General features: G+C 48.6%; 2 protein-coding genes across 2 annotated transcripts in view; one reads left to right on the forward strand and one right to left on the reverse strand.

The window, feature by feature from the left end:
• The window catches only part of TATDN1 (TatD DNase domain containing 1), a 463190-nt gene extending 459079 nt beyond the window's left edge, over window positions 1-4111 (reverse strand). The window contains exon 1 of the mRNA XM_069621594.1: window positions 3976-4111. Coding sequence (XP_069477695.1) covers window positions 3976-3997 — 22 coding nt within the window. The 5' untranslated portion in view covers window positions 3998-4111. The remainder of the gene's footprint in view (window positions 1-3975) is intronic.
• Window positions 4112-4823: 712 nt separating this feature from the next.
• The window catches only part of NDUFB9 (NADH:ubiquinone oxidoreductase subunit B9), a 127027-nt gene continuing 107402 nt past the window's right edge, over window positions 4824-24448 (forward strand). The window contains exon 1 of the mRNA XM_069621595.1: window positions 4824-4980. Coding sequence (XP_069477696.1) covers window positions 4892-4980 — 89 coding nt within the window. The 5' untranslated portion in view covers window positions 4824-4891. The remainder of the gene's footprint in view (window positions 4981-24448) is intronic.

Consider the following 24448-nt stretch of genomic DNA (forward strand, 5'->3'; position numbering starts at 1 on the left):
TTCCCCACTGAAGAGTTAAAGGTACAGAGTAAATGGGAGGAAGATATCGGGAATCCAATTTCAGAGCATTAATGGATGAAAATCTGGGGAGAGGTTCAGAAAGTGGGGCGAAACAACAGCTGCCAGCTCATACAATTCAATATCCTGCATAGATTGTGGTTCCCTGGAGAGGTGGCGATCTACACGCATTACTGTATAAAAGAGAACTTTGGATTTTTCCGACTACGCACAGATAGCACTGGTCTCAATGAATACACCAGCTAGCAAACACTGGCTACTATGTAAGGACTACAGGATCACCCATTGGGATATGGCATGATGAGAGAGAGCACTACTGAGATGTATGCACCCAACCCGAACCATAGCAACATGGCTGAGCATGCAGGACACCTGTCTGCACTTCCTGGCCCCTTGTGTATAAGAAGGACCCATTGCAATGCATGCAATGCTAGGAAAAGCACAACTTTGTGACGCTATGAACAACCCTCTCCTTTTGAATTGATCCATTAATTCATTTACAAGCCTCCTTCTGTCCCCTCTCCCTAGATAGGCGGCTCATCACCGGCGACTAGGGATAGATACGTCCTTCATGGGACAGATAGTGTGGTTGGAGGGTCATTTAGTTTGTGTATGATTACATGATAAAGTAATAATCAAGATGCTCTACCTGTACAATGATTTGCATGCACCCGAGAATCCCAAACAGGGCCATTTCATGGGAGAGACACAGTAACCCTACCCTAGATATTATGGCCGACCAGCAGGGTGCAAGTGTGTTCTCAATCATAGAACTGAACGCTGGCTACCATTAGGTGCCACTCCATTTGAACTCAAGGACCATAACCACGTTCTCCTTCCACATTGCCATTTTTAATATGAAAGGCTCAGCTTTAGAGCCTCCTTGAGTATGAGGTTTTTCAGCATACAATAAGAGGAGTGCTACCACGGCTGCCTGATGTCATCAACACGACCGACGATGTGCTCAGTTATGCAGCATCTGGAATGGAACACTTTCAAAAGTTAGCAGCAGTGTTTCAATGCCTCAGACAACATGGGTTAACATTTAACGGAAGAAAATGCTGATTTCTGCCACCCAAAGTGGATTTCTTTGGCGTTGTCTTTCAAGGAGTATTGCCCACTGACCCTGCAAAGTGAAGGTAATTAAAGCGCCTGCACCCCGACTTCTCCATCGGAGGTGTGCAGTGTCCTTGGAATAGTAAACTGCTGCAGCCGCTTTATCCATAATCTCGCCACGATCACAGAGCCATTAAGGGCACTCACCAAAAAAGACAGTGACTGGAGCACGAGTGAGCAATCAGCATTCGATAACATGAAGTCAGTCCTCATCACCGAAATGAACACTGCATTTTTCGACCTATCAAGACCCACAAAGCAGGTAGTCAATGTAAGTCTGGTCTGTCCAGGTGCTGTACTCGCAGAGGTGGACCCCCACAGCAAAAGGAGGCCTATCGCCTAGGCCAGCAAGGCCCTCAGCCTTCACTACCTACTCCCAGATGGAAATAGAAGCCCTTATAATCCAATGGGGATGTAAGCGCTTCCACCTATATATCTTCAGTCACCAAATTAGCATGGTCGTGAGAGCCGTAAGTCCAAAATCCACGTCCCTGTAAGACATAGCTGAAGCCACAACCCGGAATGAAAACCTACAAGGAACATCAGAAACTCAGGCCTTCCAGCATGGCCTATGAAAGTTATGGGCTGAACTATCCATCGGAGAAGAAGGGGTCCTACTGAGGTGATCTAGGTTGGGAATTCCTACCGACTTATGTGACTGAGTAATACAGCCCCACCCCACATGCGACCACCGGGACCGGACCGGCTGAATCCCATCAGAGTCGCAAGGTGCGCTCCATAGTCCCAAAGCACTCATCCAGATAACTGAAGCGGCCAGAACCAGACACAAGTCCTACTAAACCAGAAGAAAAGTGAGAAGGGACTACTGAAGGACTCCCTAGTGGAGGTGGGGGACACACTGTGCTTAGTTATACGCATCAACCTCAGCCTAAATTGTGCCTACCATACGAGACTGCCCCATAGACCATCACCGAAAGCAAAGGCTCCATGGCAAAAAAAGGGTACAATGTCCATAACCTGTAACTCCAGCTGGTTCAACAGCACGATTTTACCAGAAGCCCAGTCTCCGACAGTGAAGAAGATGATCATGCCAGCACCTGCACTCCTCCTCTGCAAACAGACATGGGACATCAGTGCAGCTCAAGCGAGTTACTCAGGGTCCTCAACACCTCAATCACATGATCAGCACCACAGTCCCAAGTACCCCTGTCGGGCGGGTCGAAGACTACCAAACAGAATAAGAGACTATGTTATCAAGTAATCCTACACAACAAGTATTTTAGCAGCTGATTGTTTAGTTCAGAAATAACAAAAGTGTGTTAAATGTTGATAGGGATGTTATGACGCAGGACGTCCTGATTCTGTAAGTACTCTACCTCACTAGTGAAAGAAAGTAATTAACGGGGACACGGTGCGGACGCAATGGCAGGCCTGGGTCAGACTTGCCGTGTGTTGTGTCATTAATTACAGAGAGGCGTGCAGCAGGTCTGATGTTGCAGGCCCCTACCACATCTACCCAAAACCCCTTCTCCAACTCCCCATGGCTCACTCAGATAATAAATCCTAGTGATGTACTGAGCTACCCAATTTCTCCAGTGATGCAGTATACATTTACAAGATGTTATGTGTGGGGGTCTAGTGTTTGCTAGAGAGAGCGCCATGACATCGTCATGACGCCTCTCTAATAAAAGGGGCTCTGCTGGCACGCCCAATCAGTGCAGCAGAGCCCCAGGAAGCGGCAACTCGTGTCTGTGTCCCATTAGTGACCGTGGGCCTTGCCACGTGATCGTGGCCTATGCTGTGTGCCTTGGCCTGGGTGCCCCCACGCCAAGGCTGATCTGAGCTGGGTGCCCCCAGCTGGGATCGCTGACTCCGGTGATCCGGACTGGGCAGTGTGATCCCTACCTCTCACCTGCTGCGTGCAAGCGTCCTGGTGCCGTGTTGGGTGCCGTGACACCATCTGTGGCCCGCCCCGGTGACCGGAGGTGGGGCACCACACAAACCATACTTTTGCAAACTTACCACACAGAAACCAACCATGTTACGCACACATACCTATAAACCCTGCTCACACAGACTGACATCAGGCCACACCTCCTCCAATAACTCATACAATCTCAACACAGCCAATGCTGACTTACACCACGGGCACATAGGGCCGCAAATGCCTCGCACACCCACCAACCCAAACCATCTTGAATCATACCCAGACAGTGACTGTTTTTCCGAACTGAAACTACTAGCACCAAAGCAAAATATTGTGTGTGGTCTCCCTCTCCTCCAACTAACAAACTGACCCCTCTCTTATTTTCAGATCTGCCAGAGTGCCTGGAGACGATGCAAATGTCAGTGGCTCCGTGGCTCGCTATATAAATCCCAATAACAAATTAACTGTAGCATCAGGGTGAGTAACCTCAGTTTTTTCAATTTAAGTTAAAGAATGTTTTTTGTAATGCATTAGTTTGTTTCATTCAAACCCAGCTAAATTGGCATCCCGAGTATGGTATCGACTCATCAGTTAAACCGTCCTAAGCGAATTTCAATTGAAAACCAGATTTCGGTATTGATTGATCACATTTAGGTAGCCAGTGTGCTAAGGCCTTTCACCTCTTTCCCAAGTTTTGACACATTCTATTAGTGACAACTTTCGAGACAGCGTTGGTTAAGTCATTTTAAGTGTTGCCTACATGGATGTGCACATACAGAATGAGGACGGGTTTAGGGGTTTACATGCGCATGCTTTGTTAGTGGTTTCCCTGAGATGAATTTCCAAAGTTGGAGGTAGTATTACACTTGAAAGGGGCCCACGCCATGTGATTTACTGAATTCCACGGAGACTCAATGCTTTTGGGGTCATGTCAAACATGCCGGTTTCCTTACCGATCAGTTTGAAGCGGGTCATGTTGCTGGTGCAGGTTTTGCACAGCTGGTGAAGTTCCTCCGAATTCCCATCGGCCCCTGCGGTACCGCTGCCTTCTCTATGGTCTCTCCTAAAGGTAGCGGACTGGGGGTTAGGGAACCGCTGTTACTTTAGCTCAATGGTCTGCAACCTTTGGCTCTCTGGATGTTTTCGATTAATTACAACATCCAACAGCAGTACCCAGCAAAATCAATGGAGAGGGATCATGGAAGTCGAAATCCAAAATATCAAAAAACCTGCAGGTTACAGACCCTTGTTTTAGCTCATAAACCTCAGATAGATTTCTATTGTCTGTTTATATAAGACTATTTAGTTCAAGCATTATATGGATACAACGATTTATTTGAAACAAATATTTGCCATTCTGCTAATGGTTTAAAAGGGCATGCCACGCCTGCAAACGACACAGACCATTAAAACTATAGGAAACTTATTTTTCGCCATTAGTTTTTACGTCCCCTTTCTGTACCAGACTATGGACTACTACTGATCTAATATGGCCGCTGCACTGTAACAGAGCCTCTGTGTTTTCGTCCTTCTTTTGTGCCTTAGCAGTGAGCGCGATTTCTACCTACTTTAGTTACATAGAAAGAAAGTAGGTGTCCTGAACCGAGGATTCATTTTTAATTCAACGAAAAGACTAAATACTATTCCATAATAAAATAAATCAATAGATTTTCGGTAAACCTACTTAATCTCTTTTGGTTGTGTATTAGACCATGGGTACTCTTATTCCAAGATGGCCGCCTGCGTTACCCATGACCAACCATTACTTGTATTGAACCTTCTGTCTTAGCCCGTCTTCTATTTCTTTGGGTGCCCCGGTTCCCTTCGTTGGAATTGCGAGAGAGAGGGAGTACATGTCGGGGTACTAACATGGTTTACGCCTATCTTACTCACCAGCAGAAAGTGCTGCGACTCTACAAGAAATCTCTACGCCACTTGGAGTCCTGGCTTGTTTTCAGGTAGCAGAGCGCGAGTTCATGTTCAATGCAGTTCTTTCACCTCCTCCCTCTCCTTAATGTCACCTTGGGTAGCAGTAATGAGATAGCCTGGGTAAAGTGGATTGAGGGATCTCCGTTTGAGCCTCGACTGATTTTCCGTCTACGGAAATCGGGCTCCATCTCCCTATTCGGGCAGTAATCATATTGGCAGCCCTTTCATCGGAGATTCTGGTTTAATAATCTGATGCTTGGTATGTTAACCAGTTAGCTTGATTTGGAAATTGAGCCCTATTTTCTAGATGCTGTGGGTGTTAAATAAAAGCCATGGGTCACTGAAGTTTCTCAGACAAACTACCAGTATTAGTAATGCCATCTTTGGAGAGTTGTTACCTTCATAGTTTAACTGCCTTTGGGAAGGTAGATAACCATGCCATTTTTAGGTCCTGCTGAAGCCGTCTTTGCCTGCTGCCAGAGCATACGAATACGCAGATACTCTCCTTGGTGTCAGTGATTGTAAGGTTTCTAAACTTTACAAAATGGTTTCGCAGGACACAACCTCTGTTGCATGCAGGGCCATTTACACCCTTTTACCCATATCCACTTTTTTTGTAACATTAGCAGTAAATTACATTTCAACACATAACCCAACATAACTGTTGTAGTCTGAGTAAGGATCACACGCAGGCATGATGAGATGATTACTGGTATTTATTCTCCTTATACTCGGTGTCAGCAACATGCTGAAAGCTATCTCAACATCATAAACATGCATAAGTATAGTCCCATCTGGAATCGCCCTGTCAGCTGTTTAAATTGGTACGTTTATGTAAAGCTCCTAGTCTGTGAGTAGAGCGTTGGGCATCCGTCCTGTTTGCTTGCTTGCCGCACTCCTAATGCCTCTTGGCGGGAAGTCTGCACTTCATGTCTCGAAATCTTGCGAGACTGCTGTGCGACTTCCGTGAGGTCATTTACATACCTCCTTTTGTTGGAAAACTTGAGTTACTCCATCGCGTAGTCTGTGTATCTTCCTGGTCTTCTTTCTTTGTGGTCGACTAATCTGCATTCTCTTCTTGCAGTGTTGCTCTCCTTTAATTAGATCTCTCTTGTCTCACCCCACTCCTCTTCGGACTGTCTTCCACTTGTGATGGGGTACATTCACCCTGTTCCACTTCATGTTCAGGTTGCTCTCTCGTTGTCGACTTCTCCTTGACTGACCTCCCCTCTTCTGCTCCCTGCTCTTGTATTGCGGGGCTGGGTGTTTCCCCTGCCCCTTTCTCGTATAGCGCCACCCATTCCAGAGTCCATCGCTTACTATCTTGGGTACGTAAATGATTTGTTCCTTGCTGCACCACTCTCACTTGTCTGCTGAACTTGGACCCTGTCAAGGGGTCTCTATGTAGCATTTTAATCTTTATCAAATCACCCTCTCGAACAGTGCTTTGTTGAGGCTTCCTTCTTTCGTAACTATATCTTTTCATGTTCTCTTTGCTCTTCTTCGCCCGCCACACCAATTCTTCCCTGTCCACCACGTCATCCTCTTATATTTCCAAACATGGCGAAACCATCATGGACGCTGCCCTGCGTCTTCTGAGGGGTGTAACAGCGATATATTAGTAACCCCATTGGGGGTAAGATGATTGGCAGCCACGGCTTCCTTGACTGTGCTATGAGGATCAAGACCTGCTGCGGTAGCTAACTGCAGGGTCCTCTTGATGTACCTGTTGGTGCGTTCGACCAACCCATTTGCTTGTGTGGCATATAAGGCTGCTTTAATATGCTGGATATTGTTCTCCTTCATGAACTTTTCCATTTCTCTTGATACAAGTTGTACACCGTTGTCGGTGACAAGTTCTTTTGGCAGTCCTTCTCTTTAAAAAATGTTCTTGAGAAACGGAATCACGGTAGCTGTGGTTATGTTGGAAACAAACTCGACTTCTACCCAGTGCTCCAGATAAGGCGAGTACCAGGCCTTTTTACGCATGAAAATCTTGTAAATACGCCAGCTTTGTTATTTTCCTGGGTACATTTACATAAAGGTTTGGAGCAGAGGGCAGTGCAAAGGTCAGGTTACTTGACCGAAACCAGAAGGCTTCTTGTGATTATTATGTACTTGTATGTAATTGCAAGCCACCTCGGAAACAGAATGTGTTTCTCTGAAGCCTTTCAAAAAAATAAACTGCACACTGATAAAAGGAATGGTTTGTTTACATTCAGCTTCAAAAGCACTGTGCATGTTTTCCTACAGTTTTAGGATTGTCTAATTAATAAGATGGAAAACTAAGTTGCAATTGAGAATTTTGTTTTTTAACAAGTTATGCTTTTTTTTTTTTCCAGTGAAAGCAAACCAGTATTGCACAATTGTATTTTTCAGAGTTCCGGTCCTGTGTGCATAATCATGCAGAGGCAGATCATTTTTACTTCTAATTTAATGTACAGTCTAATTATAAAAACAGTGTGCAAAATGATGACTATGCAGTCTAGTTTACATCCATTCCTTGCAGTCAATGGGGTACATTACTATAAATGGTCAGTGGCAGCAGAGTCTTTGCTCAAGGGTGAGTAATTGTCATTACACTGATCACATGTGTTCTAGCCTCTCAAATCTTTAAGACTACAAATAAAACATCCAAAACCTGACTCTCAAGAAATTGCAAGCCCTGTTAAAAAAAAAAACAAAGGAAAGTTACATTGGTAATTGAAATAGAAACTCAGCAAAACCTGTCCCTGATCCAGATAGGTATTTAACTTTATGTAGCGCTTCATAAATGGTTCGTCCTACATCTAGGTACTGTGATCATTATACCTCAGTCGATACTCGGTTAACCAACCTCTGAAGGATGTGTGCCAATAAGATAGCTCAGCGGTTTGAGCACTCGTTGCTGCAATCTCTGCGGGTTGCAGGTTCTTATCCCGGCAAGTCCAACTCAGCCTTTCATCCATCCTTTCAAGGTTGATAAAAGAGTAACGACTTTGGTTTGGTGGTAATTGTGATAAATATGTTTTATGTACAGCGCTTTGCCAAAAGAGCTATATAAATAACCATGTGACCACTACATTAGATATAGAATTTGGCATGGAGTCCTTGCCCCTCTGCACTGTTGTAGCATAACATTGGCATACCATTAGGTAGTAATAGCTCCAGGAAATTAGGACTTTCATTAAACATCAAAAGACAATTCTGCTATTGAATCTCAAAATGCACAATATAAATTCATGTATGCTTTACTATATAATTTGCTAGGTTTTTGTGATTTCAACATTAAACATATACAGGAGAGCGCAAATGGCCAGAAATAATGAAAGGTGTATTCTGTCACAATGTAGAAAGCTGCCGCACAGTAATGATTTCCATACAGTTTTTTTCACACGCCGGCTGGATGTCGCATACATTTTACTCTCTTGCGAAGGACAAAAGTAATTTTTACTCTCTTAAAATCACATTTACTCTCAAAGTTTAAAAATAGAGAGTAAAATACTCCCACCACAACATCTTATCTGGAGCACTGCTGGATAAATTGTGCACTAGTACCATTCCATACTTGTGTTCATGTTCCATTTGCTCAAGCGGGCCTATGAAGTCCATGCCTAATTTTTGCCACACTCCTTCTGGCACTTCTGTTGGGTGTAGTGGCGCATGTCTTATTTTGAGTTGCTTGTCTCTCTTTACGCATTCATGACATCTCTCTCCAACTGTCCGTATTTCGAAGTCCATTCCTGGCCACCAATATGATTCCTGCACTCTCGTTCTCGTCATGTTATTTCTGAGATAACCAGAGTGAGCCCTGTATATGATGGTTCTTCTCATTGCTACAGATTCCCCTTCGCTGGTATTCATGGAGCGGCACGTCAGCATCTTGGCTAGAGGCCTGGGGTGTTTTAATTGAAGATAGTTGCAGGGCAGCAACCTGGGCTGATCTGAACACCTTCATTAGACACTAGCATCTTAATCTGCACTGGCTGGGTCCTTTGGTACTGGATTGTTGAGTGTTGGACTGCTGTAACCTACAGGTTATAGACACAGGACTGTGGGCTGTTGTGGTTGAATACATCTTGTGATGTTGGGTGTGCATACCTCTGCCTAGTCTGTGTTTCTGCTCTAGGCTTATTTGTTATTCAGTGTTGGTATACCTCACCGGTAAATGCTGGGGGGCATGGAGGTAATGCTCAGATTATTTACCTAGTCCAGTACCATTACTCCTAGTCCTACTCGTCCCATTGCGTCCGTCCTGACTCTCCCTCCCAGTGGATGCTATGAAGAAAGGACCTTATGCCCTGGAGGGAAGTGGTTGTGCCAAGTGGAGTGAAGAATGAAAATGGGAAAAGGTGTCCCTGATGGGAGGTAAGGTACGTCACAGGTAAGTACTCTGACTAGGAGTGATGAAGATTACTGGTAAGTAATAGGAGCATTTCAGTGTGCTTATTTTTGCTCCTAAGCATCCCTTGCCTGCTTTGATTGGTTAGAGGAGTGGTTCCATTGCATGTTAAATGTAGGAACAGAACACTTCAAACACATCAATTGAAAATGTATCTACAGAGATGGAGCAGCTGAGAGACTAGATGACTGCTTGATTTGGCTGCTCTCTTAGCCCCGTGGAGCATCGGCGAGGAGGAGCAGTCCGAGCAGCGTAGACAAACCTGCGATTGCAGCATGGGAGTCAAAAGGTATCTGGAGCCCTCTGGTCCCACTGCCATGCCTGGGCGGTGCCAGGGTATCCTTATTGAGGTGGTGGGCCAGCGGACGTCGGAAGAGACATGAATCTCCAGAGCTCCATGGCTGAGTGCCAAACACAACGAGCAAACCCAGAGGAATTAGAGTACCGAGGCTGGCGAGAAATGGCAATGAATAGTGGAGACCTGTGAACTTGTTGGGGGTGGACTCCATACATCTCATGGCTGCTGTGCTGTGGGAGAAACGCATCGGCCAACCTCAGAGCCAGGTCAAGCAGATCACACCAAGATGGTGACCAAGTGGCGGAGGTAAGCGGGTAGGGTACCGGAGCGGGGCTCTCCTGGTCCGATTCCTGCTTCCAGGAAGCTGACTAAGAAGAGCACTGGGGCACCGTAGCCTTGCCCTGCCCATGGAATGGATTTGGCCCACCGAGACGCAGGGAACGCCCGGCCTAGTAGGCCCCGAGCTGTGATGAGCATGCCGGATAAGGGGGCGCGGGTGGGTGGACTGACTATTCAGCCGGCCCTCCTTCCCAGGACTAGCATGCAGCGGGGAGGCTGCAAAGCCACCAGTGCAGCTGTGAGCTTGTGGAGCCCTGTGAAGCTGGAAGAGGGGCTTCCTTATCCCGACTAGCTGTCTGGTGGGGTGGGGGCCATCAGCCAGGCGGCATCAAGAGCGGTCCTAAACCTAGTACCTTTTTGAGCACAGGGGGAGCATGGAGCAGTTTACCTCCATCAAGGTCTCCTTTGCATCTGGAGGCCACCACCTACATACATCATCGAATTTGCTAGGGTCCAAAATCTGGACAGACTTGGTTCAGCAGAGCAGCTGCGGCTCCGGGGCTGCTGGCAGGGGATGGCAAAGCCCTTAGTTCGTTTTGTCAGTGGTGCTTAACCCCCAGGACATCAGCAACATTTTCTCCAGTGGCAATACCCACGTCTGGAGCTGGAGTGGCAGTGTCCTGATAAAAAAATCAAGGCGCCTTTGTGAAATGCAGAATCCCAAGTTCATGCCCTGCTTCGTGTTCAATCTCCGGGGCAACAGCCAGACTTTTTTTTTTTTTTTTAAAGAATCCGTGGGCACCATCCTGGCTTGGGGCTACAGTGCTGCCGACATCAAAACCCTAGGCAGGGGGACCAAAGAAGAAATGTGCTCCTATCTATACGAATGGAGTCCCCAGCTTCCATCCCGAGAAATCTGTCTGTGCCTGAAGTCCTTAAGCAGTCGTCACCCCTGGTGCAGCATATGCCTGTGTACGCTGGGGAGAAACCTTGTGAGTGTAACACTTGGGGGCGTACGCATATTATTCAGTTCTCCAGCCTGATACTCTACCATGGCTGTCAAAAGGAGTAAGAGGGTACTCTAGAAACTTCAGTGAAACCAGCTCAAGAGGGGAGCCTCTTCACTGAGCTTGCCCTCCTCCGGCCACAGGATTCTATTCACTGGTGCAGCCTATGACTATAGGCACCTCGCTTTGCCCTCCCTATCAAGAGTCGCCAGGGAACACTCTGCCCTCGTGCTTGTCCCCCCCCCCTTCCTCCCCCTTCTCTCAGCGCAACACCAGTTTTCAGCGACCTGGGACTTCTTGTGCACCTGACTCATCAGCACCTGTCTTGCTGCTAAGCCACCCGGTGAGTTCATCGTGCTTTGTGCAGTCTCTCTCTCTCCTTCCATCTCTCTGCCCTCTCCCTCTGTGATGTTCTCAATTTTCCTCCATTTACTCTTAACTTCTATCTATCGCCTATCCTACCTCTTTCGAAGCCTAGAAGGAAAACGTTTTAAGAAACATCTCCTGGTCTCCAACACAGGCCTGCCCATAGCTGACACCTTTGTCAACGCTTCCTCTAGGCAGACTGTCACAGACCTCCTCCTTGTCGTTCCCTCTCCAGACCTATGGACCCCTCCCACATAGTCTCTGTCCTCTCCCCTTTTTCATTAATGGCGTCACCAGATGGGAAGAACTTTTGGCTTGCTTCTCATTCTCTAGGTCCATCATTCATCACTATCAGAATGACACTGTCAAGGCCCAGTGCTTTCAGCCCAATCTCCTCCTCTTTGATATTCATCTTCTGTTTCATCAGATTCCTCCCTTCTCCGGCCACTCCTCCTTTGACCACCCCTCGTGCCCTTTCTCCACCACTGATGGGCATACCACATCCCTGTACCCCGGAAGATCTTCAAAGTGGCAACCAGCTTCCCCGAGCTACTCTCAACTCTGACTCGGCTGTTAAAACACTCCTCTGGTATCTGTCTCCTTCTTTTAGTCTTTGACCTTGATAGTCCCGCTGAGACATGGTTCACTGCCAGCTATGTCGCTGCTTTTGACACCCTCCTTCTTGAGGGTTACACAATGCTCTCTAAGCCCATGCCAAAGAAGTCTGAAGGTGGAGTGGCCTTGATCTTCCCTGATAGGTCCCTGCTACTATCATTCCCACCCGGACCTACTCTTCCTACGAATGCCTCGTCTGCAGGCTTGGTGTCTCCAGCCTTCTTGTTGACTCTCCCCACCATCTGCAGGACCCCTGGTCCGGACGCCTACTTCCTCTCGGAGTGGTCTGACCGCCCCTCTTCTCTTCTTGCCTCCACTTCCAAGCTTCTCAGTATTCACTGTGACTCTCCTGATTCAGCCACTGGACTCTTCCGCAGGCTCTGCAACTTTCCATCCCTCCGGTCCGACACACATAGCTTGGATGCTCTCTTTTCTCAGCTGACATCCCCATCTCCTACTCTCTCGCTACACCTCTCTCCGGGTCTGACCATGCTCTCCTGTCCTCTCATCTGGATCTTTTGGGTCCTCCGGCTGTCAAGACTTGAAGGGAAGGTTATCCTTAACCACAAAAGCTGAATGAGTTCGACCCTCCCACCGTGGTTGGGACGGGTTCCTGATGATTTACAGGTAGAAATTACAGGTGACCATGTGGCAGCCAGTGGGGGAAGTAGGGATTAGGAAGATGTTGTGGATGGGAAGGGGGAAGTAGGGAAACTCAAATGATAAGCCCCACGTAAATCTAATTTTGTGTAGATTACGGCTGACTTTACTTGATCTAAAAGTACTGAGATTAGAGGCAATGGAAACCATTTCTTAATCGTCACCTTGTTTAGGGCTCGATAGTCAATGCATGTCCTAAGTGTGCATTCCTTCTTTGTCACAAAAAATAGCGGTGAAGATGTAGGTCAGGAAGAATGCCATATGAAACATTTCTCTAACATGTTGTCCAGATATTGCTCCAAATGTTTGACCTCAACTTCAGTTAAAGCATAAATTCGACTACCCAGCAATCTAGCCCCTGGCTCCAAGTCTATGACGCAATCATATGTCTGATGTGGGGGCAGTTTCTCCGCGCCCCCTTTGTCAAATACATCCGCATACATCCTGAGGAGGAAGAACTGTTTCCACCGCTTCTACCATTTGTGAAAACTGAGCACCCTCCGCAAAGAATGTAGCAGGTCCCATCAATTCCTGAGTATGCGATTTACACCCTGAGATTTGAAATTCATTTCTTTTCTTGCACAGTCAATCACAGGATTATGCTTCACTAACCAGGGCATTTCCAAAATCAGCCAGAACTTGGGAGCATCAATCTCCTCCTCATATCCGGAGGAACACACCATCCTTAATGGTTGAGTCTGACGTGTAATACGGCATGATGTTAATGGAGATCCATCTACGTATTATACCCACTCTGCCTGGTGTTTATCCTGTAAAGGTAGACCCCACCATTCTGCTAATGCAATGTCTACAAATTTACCCCTGGCCCCTGAGTCCACCATTGCTGACACCACCTGTTTTGTTAATGCAAAGAACAATTTCACCATAATATACAGGTGGGATGTCTTCCTCTGCAAGGTATTTGCCGGCCGACTTGGGAACATTGATTTCATATGGCCTGATACCCCTGTTCCGCCCCCCCACCCCCCTCTAAGGTTGAGTCTATCCTTTTCCTGCCTCTATCCTGTTTCTGTCGGACCTTGTACTTCGCTTAGGGGTGCTATGACAAGTTTGAATAAAGTGTTCAGATTGACAACAATACAAGCGAAGATTTGCCTTTCTCTTCGCCTTTTCGTCAGTGGTCAGAGTCCCCCTTACACTCCCAATTTGCATGGGTTCAACATCCGAGGGCCTGAATCTCCAACCCTTGTCTAAGCGCACAAAAGGGATTGGCTGGTTTCTTCCTTTCCCCTTTCTGTTCATTAAGGCAATAGTCCAATCGCAAGGCACAATCAATGATGGTAGTGCAAGTAGTAGGCTGAGGTTCCACTTGCGCTATTGCGTCTTTGAGTTCCTCCTGCAAACCTTGATAAAAGAGCAGAGTTTGCTTGGTTTCAGGCCAATGCATCTCAGTCACCAGCCTATTAAACTGGGTGACATAAGTAACCAAATCTCGTGCCCCTTGTCGTAACGCCAAATGTTCCTTGTCCTGCGCTAATGACACTTCACATCTCTCAAACAACCTCCCAAATTCTGCCAAAAACGCGTTCCAATCATATAACCAGGGATCATCCTTCTGGACAAGTGGCATGGTCCATGCTGCTGCACCCCCGGTCAAATATGAAATAAAGGCAGTGCGAGCATGCATGCTTTCAAAAACCGCAAGTTTACATAAGAAATGCAATCGACTCTGTGTCAAGAAGGTCATGTATTTCTGTGGATCCCCACAAGCCTTTCCGGAGAGGCCAACGGCGCATTACTTGGTTGCTGCACTATTACTGTAGGTGGCTGCCCTACTGATACGGATGCCACTGCAACTGCATTGTCTGGCTGTAACAGAGTTCCTTGAGCTCCCAGACCCTGTACCTGGGCCTTCAAACCAGTGGTTTCTTGACTATGGCGCGCTAATTCTGCCTGAGTCTCCTGCAAGGCTTTTAGTACCTTGGCTAAATGGGGAGTGGTTGCCTCCATTTGGCTTGGGTGGTAATATAACCCTGTATATGGGGGCAGATGATTATGTCAAGACTTGAAGGGAAGGGTATCAACATCCACTCCCTAACCACAGAAGCCAAATGAGTTTGACTCTCCCACCGTGGTTGGCATGGGTTCCTGATGGTAGAAAAACAGGTGACCATGTGGCAGCCAGTGGGGGAAGAAGGGATTGGGGAGAGGTTGGGGATGGGAAGGGGGAAGTAGGGAAAACCGGAAAGAGGAGTAGGGTAACTAATTTCGATAGGTAGAGGGAAGTTGGGGGAAAAACACACCTTAATACTGACCCACCCAGCGACCTTACCTTGCCTAATAACCAACCCTGCCTGGAAAATGTCTTACTGCCTCCCAAAGTCTCTACTAACATACATTCCTCAGAACCCCTTTTACCTAAGCATTAGTTACCAAGGCATTAGACATGATACATCCACCTTAATGGGAGTTGAGGCAACAGAATGAACATGGCAACATAATAAAACAATTAGCCGGGAGCTTCTTCCCCCATGATTGACAAGACTCCTGATTGAGCAAAACGTATGGCCTGTTAGGCAGGATGTAACATGAAAGAGACACAACACTGAACATGAAGCATGAGGTAAGCAACAAAGACACATACACCCTTTGCAGCTCAGCAGTCTTGGCAGCCTGTTGCATGCTCCCACTCAAGACTGTGTTTTACTCCCCACAGTTGCTTGCTGCAGTTCAGAGCTCTTGATTACCCCAGAAACCCTGTCCGTTCACCAAGTTGCATGGAAATAACTTCTCATGAGAGCCAACTTAGAAGAACAAAGGTTGTGCATGCTCTCAACAATTACTCGTATGGAAATTAGACACATGAAACTCAAGTCTGGGTGCCTTGTTAGGACACCCGGACGCAGTAGGACTTGCCGTAGTTCACCAGAGCCAGCGTGGTCACCGCCACATAGCCCATGTCCACCCCACTGCTTTACTGGTTCCTGCTACCTTTCTCCGTGCTGGTGTCTCGTCCCTCACACCGCATCCGCCTGTGCCGTTATTAATAATCCGCCCCTGGAACATTGTTTTTTAAGCCAGCAATGCCTGCTTGATGTGTTCGAAGCCACCCAAAGACCGCTGGGAGTTGGAGTTTGCGGCCGGCAGAGCTGTGTAATCACTACCGCTTGCACCAGTCTCCAAACCTTTTCCTGACACTGGCTAAGCCTCTGCTTGCACTGCCATTGTCCTTCTCGCATTTGACCGGTTAAGCGAGTGTCAGTTGCTGCTTTTGTCGCCACTTTCACTCCTACCACGGACTCCCACACTCGTTCTGCCCTTGCTAATCCTCACCTCTCCATCACCGACTCCTTGGACGTCCTTGCCCCTGTCATGAGGATCTGCATGAAGCCTGCCTGCAAGCACAACACCTGGTATGATCCGACCTAGCCTCTCTGAAACCCAAGTGCAGAGTTGCTGAGCGGAAATGGGCGGGCATCAGGCACATCCCCTGACAGACTGGCCTGTTGCCTGCTCCAAAGTCAATACAGACTCTCCACTCGAAGAAGAGGACCTATATCCTGCATCTCTGTGGCCACTAACATGCGTGAACCGTTTCAAATCTGCAAGGAACTCGCCAATCCTACTGTAGTCTCCACTTCTCCCCTGCCATGCTTGACCCTCTGTACTTCACTGGCCTCCCACTTCTTAAACAAATCATGTCCTCACTCTCCCCGACTTCCATCCCTTGGCCTACCTCTCCCCGTCCCTTTTACTCTCCTCTTTCTCTCCTATAGCATCGTATGAAATCTCTAGACAAGTCCTCTCTATGAAGGTATCCTCCAACAGGTGCTCCCCTACAGAACTATCCAGGACAACATTGACTCCCTTGGCCGATTCCTGTAATCACTCCTTTGCCACGGGATCCTTCCCTCTACCCCTCAAGCACCCCCTTGTGCATCCTCTCCTCAAAAAGCCCTCTGCTGTCCCCTCCTTCCGCCCTATCTCCATTACCCTCACACCGAGTTTGTTGGTTGTCTCCATGGCCACCAGCCTGGCTTCAGAGCAGCTAGAGGCATGGAAACCGCTTTAATGAACACCTACGAAGACCTGCTCTCAAATCTCGATTCCAAATCTCCTTACGTTCTTATACTTCTGGAACTTTCCTCTGCCTTCGTCATGGTCAATCATGCCACCCTGACAAATCGTCTCTGTGACACACTTGGCATCACAGGCCTGGCACTTGACTGGTTGACCTCATTCCTCTCCGACCGTCCTTCCCAGGTTCAACTAGTCCCTTTTTCTCTTCCCTATCACTCACACCGCAGGTGGAGTCTTCAGCATTTACCTTGCCCCTCTAGCCCACCTGATCTCCTCCTTCTCTCCTCACTTCCACTGTTAGGCAGATGGCATGCAGCTCTCCTTCAAGATTCCCTCTACTCCCTCCTCCCTCATCTCTGACTGCTTTTTAGGCATGGTGTGCTGCCAGTGATCTCTGCCATAATGCCAGTAAGACTGAGATCCTTCTGATTGGGGAACCCAGCTCCCTCTTTGCCTCTGGCTGCCCTCTATGGGCCCCTCCCCCTCAATCTTGGTGTCATCTTTGACTTCTCTCTCTCTCCTTCTTTGCTCACATTGCAGACCTTGCCAAGAAGGCCCACTATCAGCTGCAACTCGGGGAGGCATCCTCCCTTCCCCCGGAAATGCAATATCTTCTGAGTTCTGTTCCTCTAGTGCAACATCATCTTCCTTAATCATCCCTTTACCCCCTTCAACTAATCCAGAATTGCCCCCTACAACATATCCAGAATAAGACTGCGAGATGTATCCTTGGCCTCAAGCCCAGGGGCCACATCTCTGCAGCCCTAAAATCTCTCCACTGGCACCCGGTTGCTGCTAGGATCAGGTTCAAGGCCCTCTGCATCACCCACAAGGCTTTCTGGGGCCTGGGACCCCGCTACATCCAACACCCTCTCCCCAAATACCTCCCTGCTAGAGCCATTCGGTTCTCTAGCTCTAACTCTCTGCCGAACAGATGCTTCTCTAAGCAGAGAGTGGGGGTAGATCTCTCACCTCCACAGGACCCTCCCTATGGAATGTTGGCTCTGCCCCTCTCAGGCTTGTGCTGGATCTCCTTAAGTTCCAGAAGCTCCTTTCTCTCCTTCCTTCCCTCTCCCCTGTCTGCCATAGTGGCTGGCTGCCTGGTTCCCTTGAGTTGGACTGGGCACCAGTCTCCCCCACCCCCCGCCCAGTCTACCCCCTGCTCGCATTTAGCATGTGAACCCTCACCACTTTCACCCCATGCAATCCCTGGCACTTGCCCTTCTGGCCTCCTCCTAGCCCCTGTGGTCCTCTTCCCCATCCTCCACCCCCCTTCCACTTGCAATCCCTCCTCCTTGCCCTGCGCTTCCCTTACCACCCTTGCACTTCGCATTTTGCACAAACTGACACTCCTCCCTCGCACATCTAGTTACTGCACTTGCGTGATTCGAATGTCACAAGACCTAGTAGGACCGCTATTGTTAAATTCTCCCTTGTTGTCCAACCCCGCCCCCCCTTTTTTTTTTGTCTTCTGGTGCCCTGAAACGAAACACCATTAGTTGTCTAGGCGCCTTACAAATATCCAATTGATAAGATTCCATTGCCCGTTATTTTATTTATTTATTTTAAGTCTTCACAATCGCAGACAAACAGAATAATACTCTAGTTTATGATTTAATTGATTGGGTAACCAGTCTTTCCTTAAACTTGATCTCGGACAGATCAACTGGGGAAGACACAATCGTGAAAAGGACCAGCCGTTCTATAATGCCATATGCAATGATGTTTTCCTTTGCTTGATTATCTCCTGCTTGTATTTGCATAAACCCCCTCGCCTCATCCATCCGGGAGGTTTCTGTCACTGTTAAGGAAGAGTTTGGGCTCAAAAACCGAGAAGTTTTCTGTCAATGAAGCCCACTCATTACGTGTACCTGCTCTAATGCAATGTAACATGGACTTTGAGAGAGATGGATTGGTGCAGTGTGTAGCATGGTGGTACTGTCCACTCCGCATGGAGTGCCACACTGAGGCACTGTTGCTCTCTGCACTCTCCTCTCCAGGCCCGCCGTGGGTGTCCCAAGAGGCAGGGGAGGGCTTGTCCTCTCTAAGCTATCTTAGGCTATGTCAGGTAGCTGGGAAAATTGGCTTCTATTGCTGCCGTTCTGCTGGGAACCATACAGATGGTTGGCGGACAGGGCATTATTATTTTTTTTTAAATGTACACCTGTTCTTTTTGGACATGAGGTGGGGGAAGTGTTCTTCAAGGGGGCATGTTTGCAAGTGTCTTCTTTCTCCTTCCAAACCATAAGTGAAGTGTGTCTTGTGGAAGCCATTGTCTGATTAGGGGGTCTATAGTTATAGCATTCTTCTGTCTCTATGTAATATATAGCCAGTAGGAGGCTGAGCAAGGGGCTTCCCTGCAGCTACCTTTGTAATCAGTCACATAGAGGCACGGGGGAAGGCTAGTTTTCATTTCCTCTTCGTCCCAGTCCAACCAATTTGATGACCCCCCACCTCCCAGAAAGGATTTTGTATGAAAAACGAATACCTACCCTTAATGGGGTGAGAGTTCCTCCCCTCCATTCCCCCCCCCCCGCATACCGTCTGCATAAAAGGAGACTCCTCACCCATCCGGGCTGTTCTTTTTCCTTGTCTCCAACAGGTAAGTATGAAGAAACTAGGGGGCCAGCGGGGCATACGTTAGATGCCCTGTTGAGGTTTCAGCAGTTTGTCCTACACTTCGCTGTCCAGATGCCTGCATCTGTAAGTGGTTTGACGCTCTCCTGGTACAACTGGTGAGCACTGCGCTGAGGACTCTACAGCAGCATGGGGGCAGAGCAGGGTTCAGCATCCTACGTGTGGGATATCGTTGCATAGATGTTTTGGACCGTTTTTCCAGTCTTGCTGAAGGTGTAGAGACTCTCCTCCCCATTATAATGGGAGAAGCGGGAGCAGGTCATAGAAGGGGCGATTCCCAAATCCCAGTACCTCCTCCCCAAGTCATTGTGCCTGCTGAGGAGCTCAAGCTGCTCATTGTTGCCATGGCTGAAGAAACCATGGACAGGAGGGTCCTCCTGCCACCCAGAGGCTGCAAACCTCTGCAACTTCCATGATCTCCTGATCCCACGGTTACGAAGGCGGGTGGGTGGAAGGGCTGGAGGAGGCTGAGGATCCAGAGTGGGACACAGTGGACAAATATTTTATATGGGATGTCATTGAGGCGGTCACCAGCCATCTACTTGCAAACCTGTACTTGGTGGATGTTGGAACCCCCACGATTCCGGCCTCTGGAGACGCCAGATGCCTTTAACAATTATGTGCCACAGAAGTCAAGGGCTGGTAGGCTACTATCCCCCAGGCATTGGCCTAAGATGCACCCGAAGCAGAGCTTCAGATGAAGTTTCCTGACCATCTAAAAAAAACTCCCTCCTTGCCTGCACCACGACCAAACGTCTGTGTCCTCCGAGTTAGCTTCTCCTCCTGACCAGGTTGATCATAGGGTTACTCAAAAAGGCCCATTCTGCCTCCACCTTTGCCTTTGGGCTGGGATTTATGCTGCTTATCTCTGTCGTCACTCAAGGATTTTAAAGCTCTGCTGACAGCTATGGGGAGAGATCTGCTGTGTCATCGTGGGTGGATCTACTGGAAAAGGAACTGAAGCTCACTTCTGCGTCTACATGCATTGCCCTTGGAAGAGGCCTCGGTGGTGGCTGACAGGTCTTTTTGGTTGCGTGCCTGGAAAGGAGAGGATTCTTAAAAGGGTAATTCAGCTACGTCTGCCTTTTATGGGTCCAAGCCTTTTTGGTAGAAGATGTGGGGGGGGGGGGGGGAAGATTGTCAAGCAACCCAAGATAGCCCTGGGCTTGTCCTACCGATCAAATCAAGGGCTGGCCCATTTAATTTTTTTGATCAAAGACTTTATTGATTTTAAACATAGGAAAACAACTTAACAGTACATGCATCTCGCTGTGTATCAGGGATGGGAGCAAGGGAGCAGTCATACAATCAACATTTTCAGGAGGGGGGTCAGGGGAGGAGAGAGAAGCAGGTAAAAAAAAACTAAAATCAACAAGCGAGGAAAGAAGAGAGAAGAAAAAAACTCTTGATAACTGGGACTGTTGTCTAGTGGTCTGTCAGACTTTGCCAAAACAGGAGTTACTCGTGGCACAATCAGTATGTTCCTGGCTCGCTTCATTCAGCATCATGCGGCCCTGTCCGTTCCTAGCGTCTGCCGTGGCACACCTGCCTTCTAGCTGGCGTCTTCCCAGCGACTCCATATTTTGTTCGCTTTTTGCGGGCAGCCCCTTGCAGCATATACACGATGTTCCATGTCAGCGCAGATGTCCACATCCACGACCCATTGGTCGTAGTCCGGAGTGCGTTCTGCGCCCCACAGTTGTGCTATATTCCGCCTGAGCACTGCCGTTGCAGTGGGGCAGAGTATCTTTTCATACCGGGACAGGTCAGTTTCATTAGAGATCCCCAGAAGGAGATGTTTTGGGCATCTGACTATTGTCTTGCCTATAACGCTGAATAGTTTGTCGCAGCATTTCTGCCAGAGTCGTTGGATATTATTGCATTCCCATAGGATATGGAAGAATGTGCCCTCCTCACGCTTGCATCGCAGGCAGCGTGCGTCTGTCGTCTTCCCCAGCGGAAAAAGGCGACTCTTGGGTAGTAGACGCGATGCAGGATCTTTAGTTGGACCAGCCTGAGTCTTGAAGAGATGCCTCGCGCTGGTACATTAGGGCCTCCACCCAGTCTTCCGGCTGGAGCGGTCCCACGTCCCGTTCCCATTTGGTCTTCAGGCTGGTGAATTCTGGTGTCGCGAAGGATGTAATCACATTATACAAGGTGGAGGTGACTTTCCGTTTCACCTGGTCCGACACCATATTGCATTCAAGGCGGGAGCTTTCCGGTATGTTCCGTGTATTCTGTTGGTGGGTGCTCCACGCATGTTGCAGTTGCGTGTGGTGGTATCTTTCTGTGGCTGGGAGGGAAAATTCCTCTTGCAATGTTTCAAATGGTGCAAGTTTGTCCTCCCGCAGCACAGCCCCGACGGTGGTGATTCCTCGTTGGACCCATTCGGGCCATCTAGGTAGCTTTTGTATTTCAGGAAGATGGCAATTGTTCCATAGGGGTTGGGCCAGTGTCAGTTTCCCATCCCATCCTAGATGTCGGTGTACCTCTTTCCATATTCTCACAATGTGTGTCACCATATCTGGTTTCGGTGGGCGACCCAGGCTTCCGTAGAGATGTTCTAATGGTGCTGTTGTGTTGTGGGGGTTAATTGCCTTGATGTGCGGAAGTGTCCCATCTCCATGCAGCATGTCATTGACCACCGTCAGCTGGCCGGCCCAGTAGTATGATTGCAGCCTGGGTAGTCCAATCCCTCCTTCCCATACGGACCTTTGGAGCGTGGAAAGAGCGATCCGCGGATGCGCCCCCCCCCCCATAGCAGTTTTCTGAGGATGCCTTCGAGCTTATGGAATTCTTGCTGCGGGATATATAGAGGGGCAGTTTGCAGGATGTACAAGAATTTGGGGAAGGCAATCATTTTGAATAGTGCAGCTCTACCCAACAATGTCAATGAGATACAGTTGCGGGTGTCTTCTGCGAATCTTGTTACGAGTGGGGCAAGGTTCAGGGATGTATAGTCTGCAAGTTGTTGCATGATACGTATCCCAAGATATTTGAACTGCTCCATTTCGATCTGGTAGGGGCCGTTCATTGCACTGGTTGCAGGCGCAACCCCTATAGGGAATAGGATGGATTTGGCCCAGTTCACTCGTAGGCCACTGAATGCCCCATATTGCCCCAGTATGCTCGTCACTCTGGGACAGGAGTTGGCTGGGTCCTTCAGATAGATGAGCAGATCGTCAGCATAGAGTGATACTCTGTCCTCCCAGGTTGCTGACCAGCGGAAGCCTTCCCAGGCAGGTGTGTTTCTCAGGAGAATCGCCAGGGGTTCTATTGCGATCGCAAAGATCATGGCTGACAGTGGGCAGCCCTGCCTCGTTCCTCTCCCCAGCCCAAAGGGATCTGATTGCCATCCATTGATCCTGGTTCTGGCGGTTGGGCAGTTGTATAGTAGGCGTACCCAGCTCATGAAGTTCTCGCCAAAGCCCATACGGTGCATTATGTCCCAGATGGCCTCCCATCTCACCGAGTCAAAGGCCTTCTCAAAGTCAATTGCAAGTAAGGCCAAGGGGCCTTGTATGCTGTGGGCTCTTTCCAGGGCTGAGTATATTCTATAAAGATTAATGCGTGTTGATCTCTGTGGCATGAAGCCACACTGGTCCGGGTGTATCCGAGAGGGAATGACCTGTTGGAGGCGGTCTGCAAGTATTTTGGCAAGTATCTTTGTTTCGCTGTTGATAAGTGAGATAGGCCTGTATGAGCTGCAGGTTTCGGGGGATTTGTCCAGTTTGGGTATTGCTATTATCGTTGCTTCACGTAGATCAGGTGAGAGACTGCCCTTTTCACGTGCATACTGGTACATCCGTAACAGGTGCGGAGCGATCACATTGGTCCCCACCTTCCGCCATAGCTCGATCGGGAAGCCGTTGGGGCCTGGGGATTTGCCGGTTTGAAGGCTGGATATGGCGCTTAGAATCTCGTCCTCTGTGACGTCTCTCTCTCCAGTAGTTCCTGCTGCGCCGCATTTAGGCTAGGGATGGCTATTTCCTCCATGATCGAGACATCCATTCGAGTCCTGGGTGCCTCGTAGAGTTCTGCGTAGTACTCAGCAAAGCCTTGTGTTATGTCCTGGTCCGTTACACGAGTGCTTTGCTCTCCTGTCTCCAGCCGCAAGACATGGCTGCGCCCTTGCTCTTTCCTTTCCAGCCATGCCAGCGTCTTCCCAGCTTTGTCTCCCGTTTCATAGATTCTCGCTCGCATCGCAGTATGTGCGTGCCTTGCGTTATCCATTGCTGTATTTTGGAGCTTCTTTTGTGCTCGAAGCAGGGTGCGGTTTGTGTCCGGTGTGTCTTCGTTTATGTGCTTTTCCTCTGCCTGCTTCACTTGCTGTTCTGCTTCAAGTATCTTGCTAAGATGCTTTCTTTTTTGGGCGGGCAGTCCATTATATTAGCTTGCCCCTTAACACTGACTTGTAGGCTTCCCACAGTGTCTCAGGGTTAGAAGCAGACTGTGTATTATGCTCAAAGTATGTGTTTGTGCTCTCCTGGAGTTTATCCACTAACTCGGGGTCCCCCAAGTAGTAGTTATTTAGTCGCCAGCTCGGTGGGGGAATCGGCCTGGATGTTGTGATTTTCAGTTCAAGCGGGGAGTGGTCCGATATTCCTCTAGGGAGCAGGTCTGTTTCCTGTACCTTGTGTAAATCAGAGGCCGGGACGAAAAAGTAGTCCAGCCTAGATAGGGAGGCATGTGCCCCTGAATGGAGTATTCCCTAGTGTCTGGGTGGAGTTCTCTCCATGTGTCGCATAGACCCAGTGCGTTGGTGAATGTGGCGAGTCGGGTAGTTGCGTTGGGGTTCCTGTTGCGTAAATGTGAGCGGTCTAAGGTTACATTCATGACCTCATTGAAGTCTCCACCCAGAACCAGCAAGTTGGAAGTGTCGTTCGTGATCAGCGGGGCAATGTCTGTGAGCAGTTGGTCCAGTTGGGATGGTGGTGCGTAGGTGGCTAACAGTGCGATGGATTGATCCCACAACCTGCCCGTCACACATACGTATCTGCCGCCAGTGTCCAGGCGCACTGTGGTGAGTTGGAAAGGAAGGTTTTTGTGTATCAGGACCATGACTCCCCTTGATCCCATCGTGAAGCCTGAGTGGAGTGTCAGCTTGTAGTTTGTCCGTTTGAACAGGGTGCATTCCGTGCCCGCAAGATGGGTCTCAGTCAGAAGCACTGTCTGGTGCCCGTCTATTAAGGAATTTCCTGACCAGGCGCCGT

This window comes from Ambystoma mexicanum, chromosome 5q (genome assembly GCF_040938575.1).
Source record: "Ambystoma mexicanum isolate Mex_15411 chromosome 5q, UKY_AmexF1_1, whole genome shotgun sequence".
Classification (NCBI taxonomy): Eukaryota; Metazoa; Chordata; class Amphibia; order Caudata; family Ambystomatidae; genus Ambystoma; species Ambystoma mexicanum.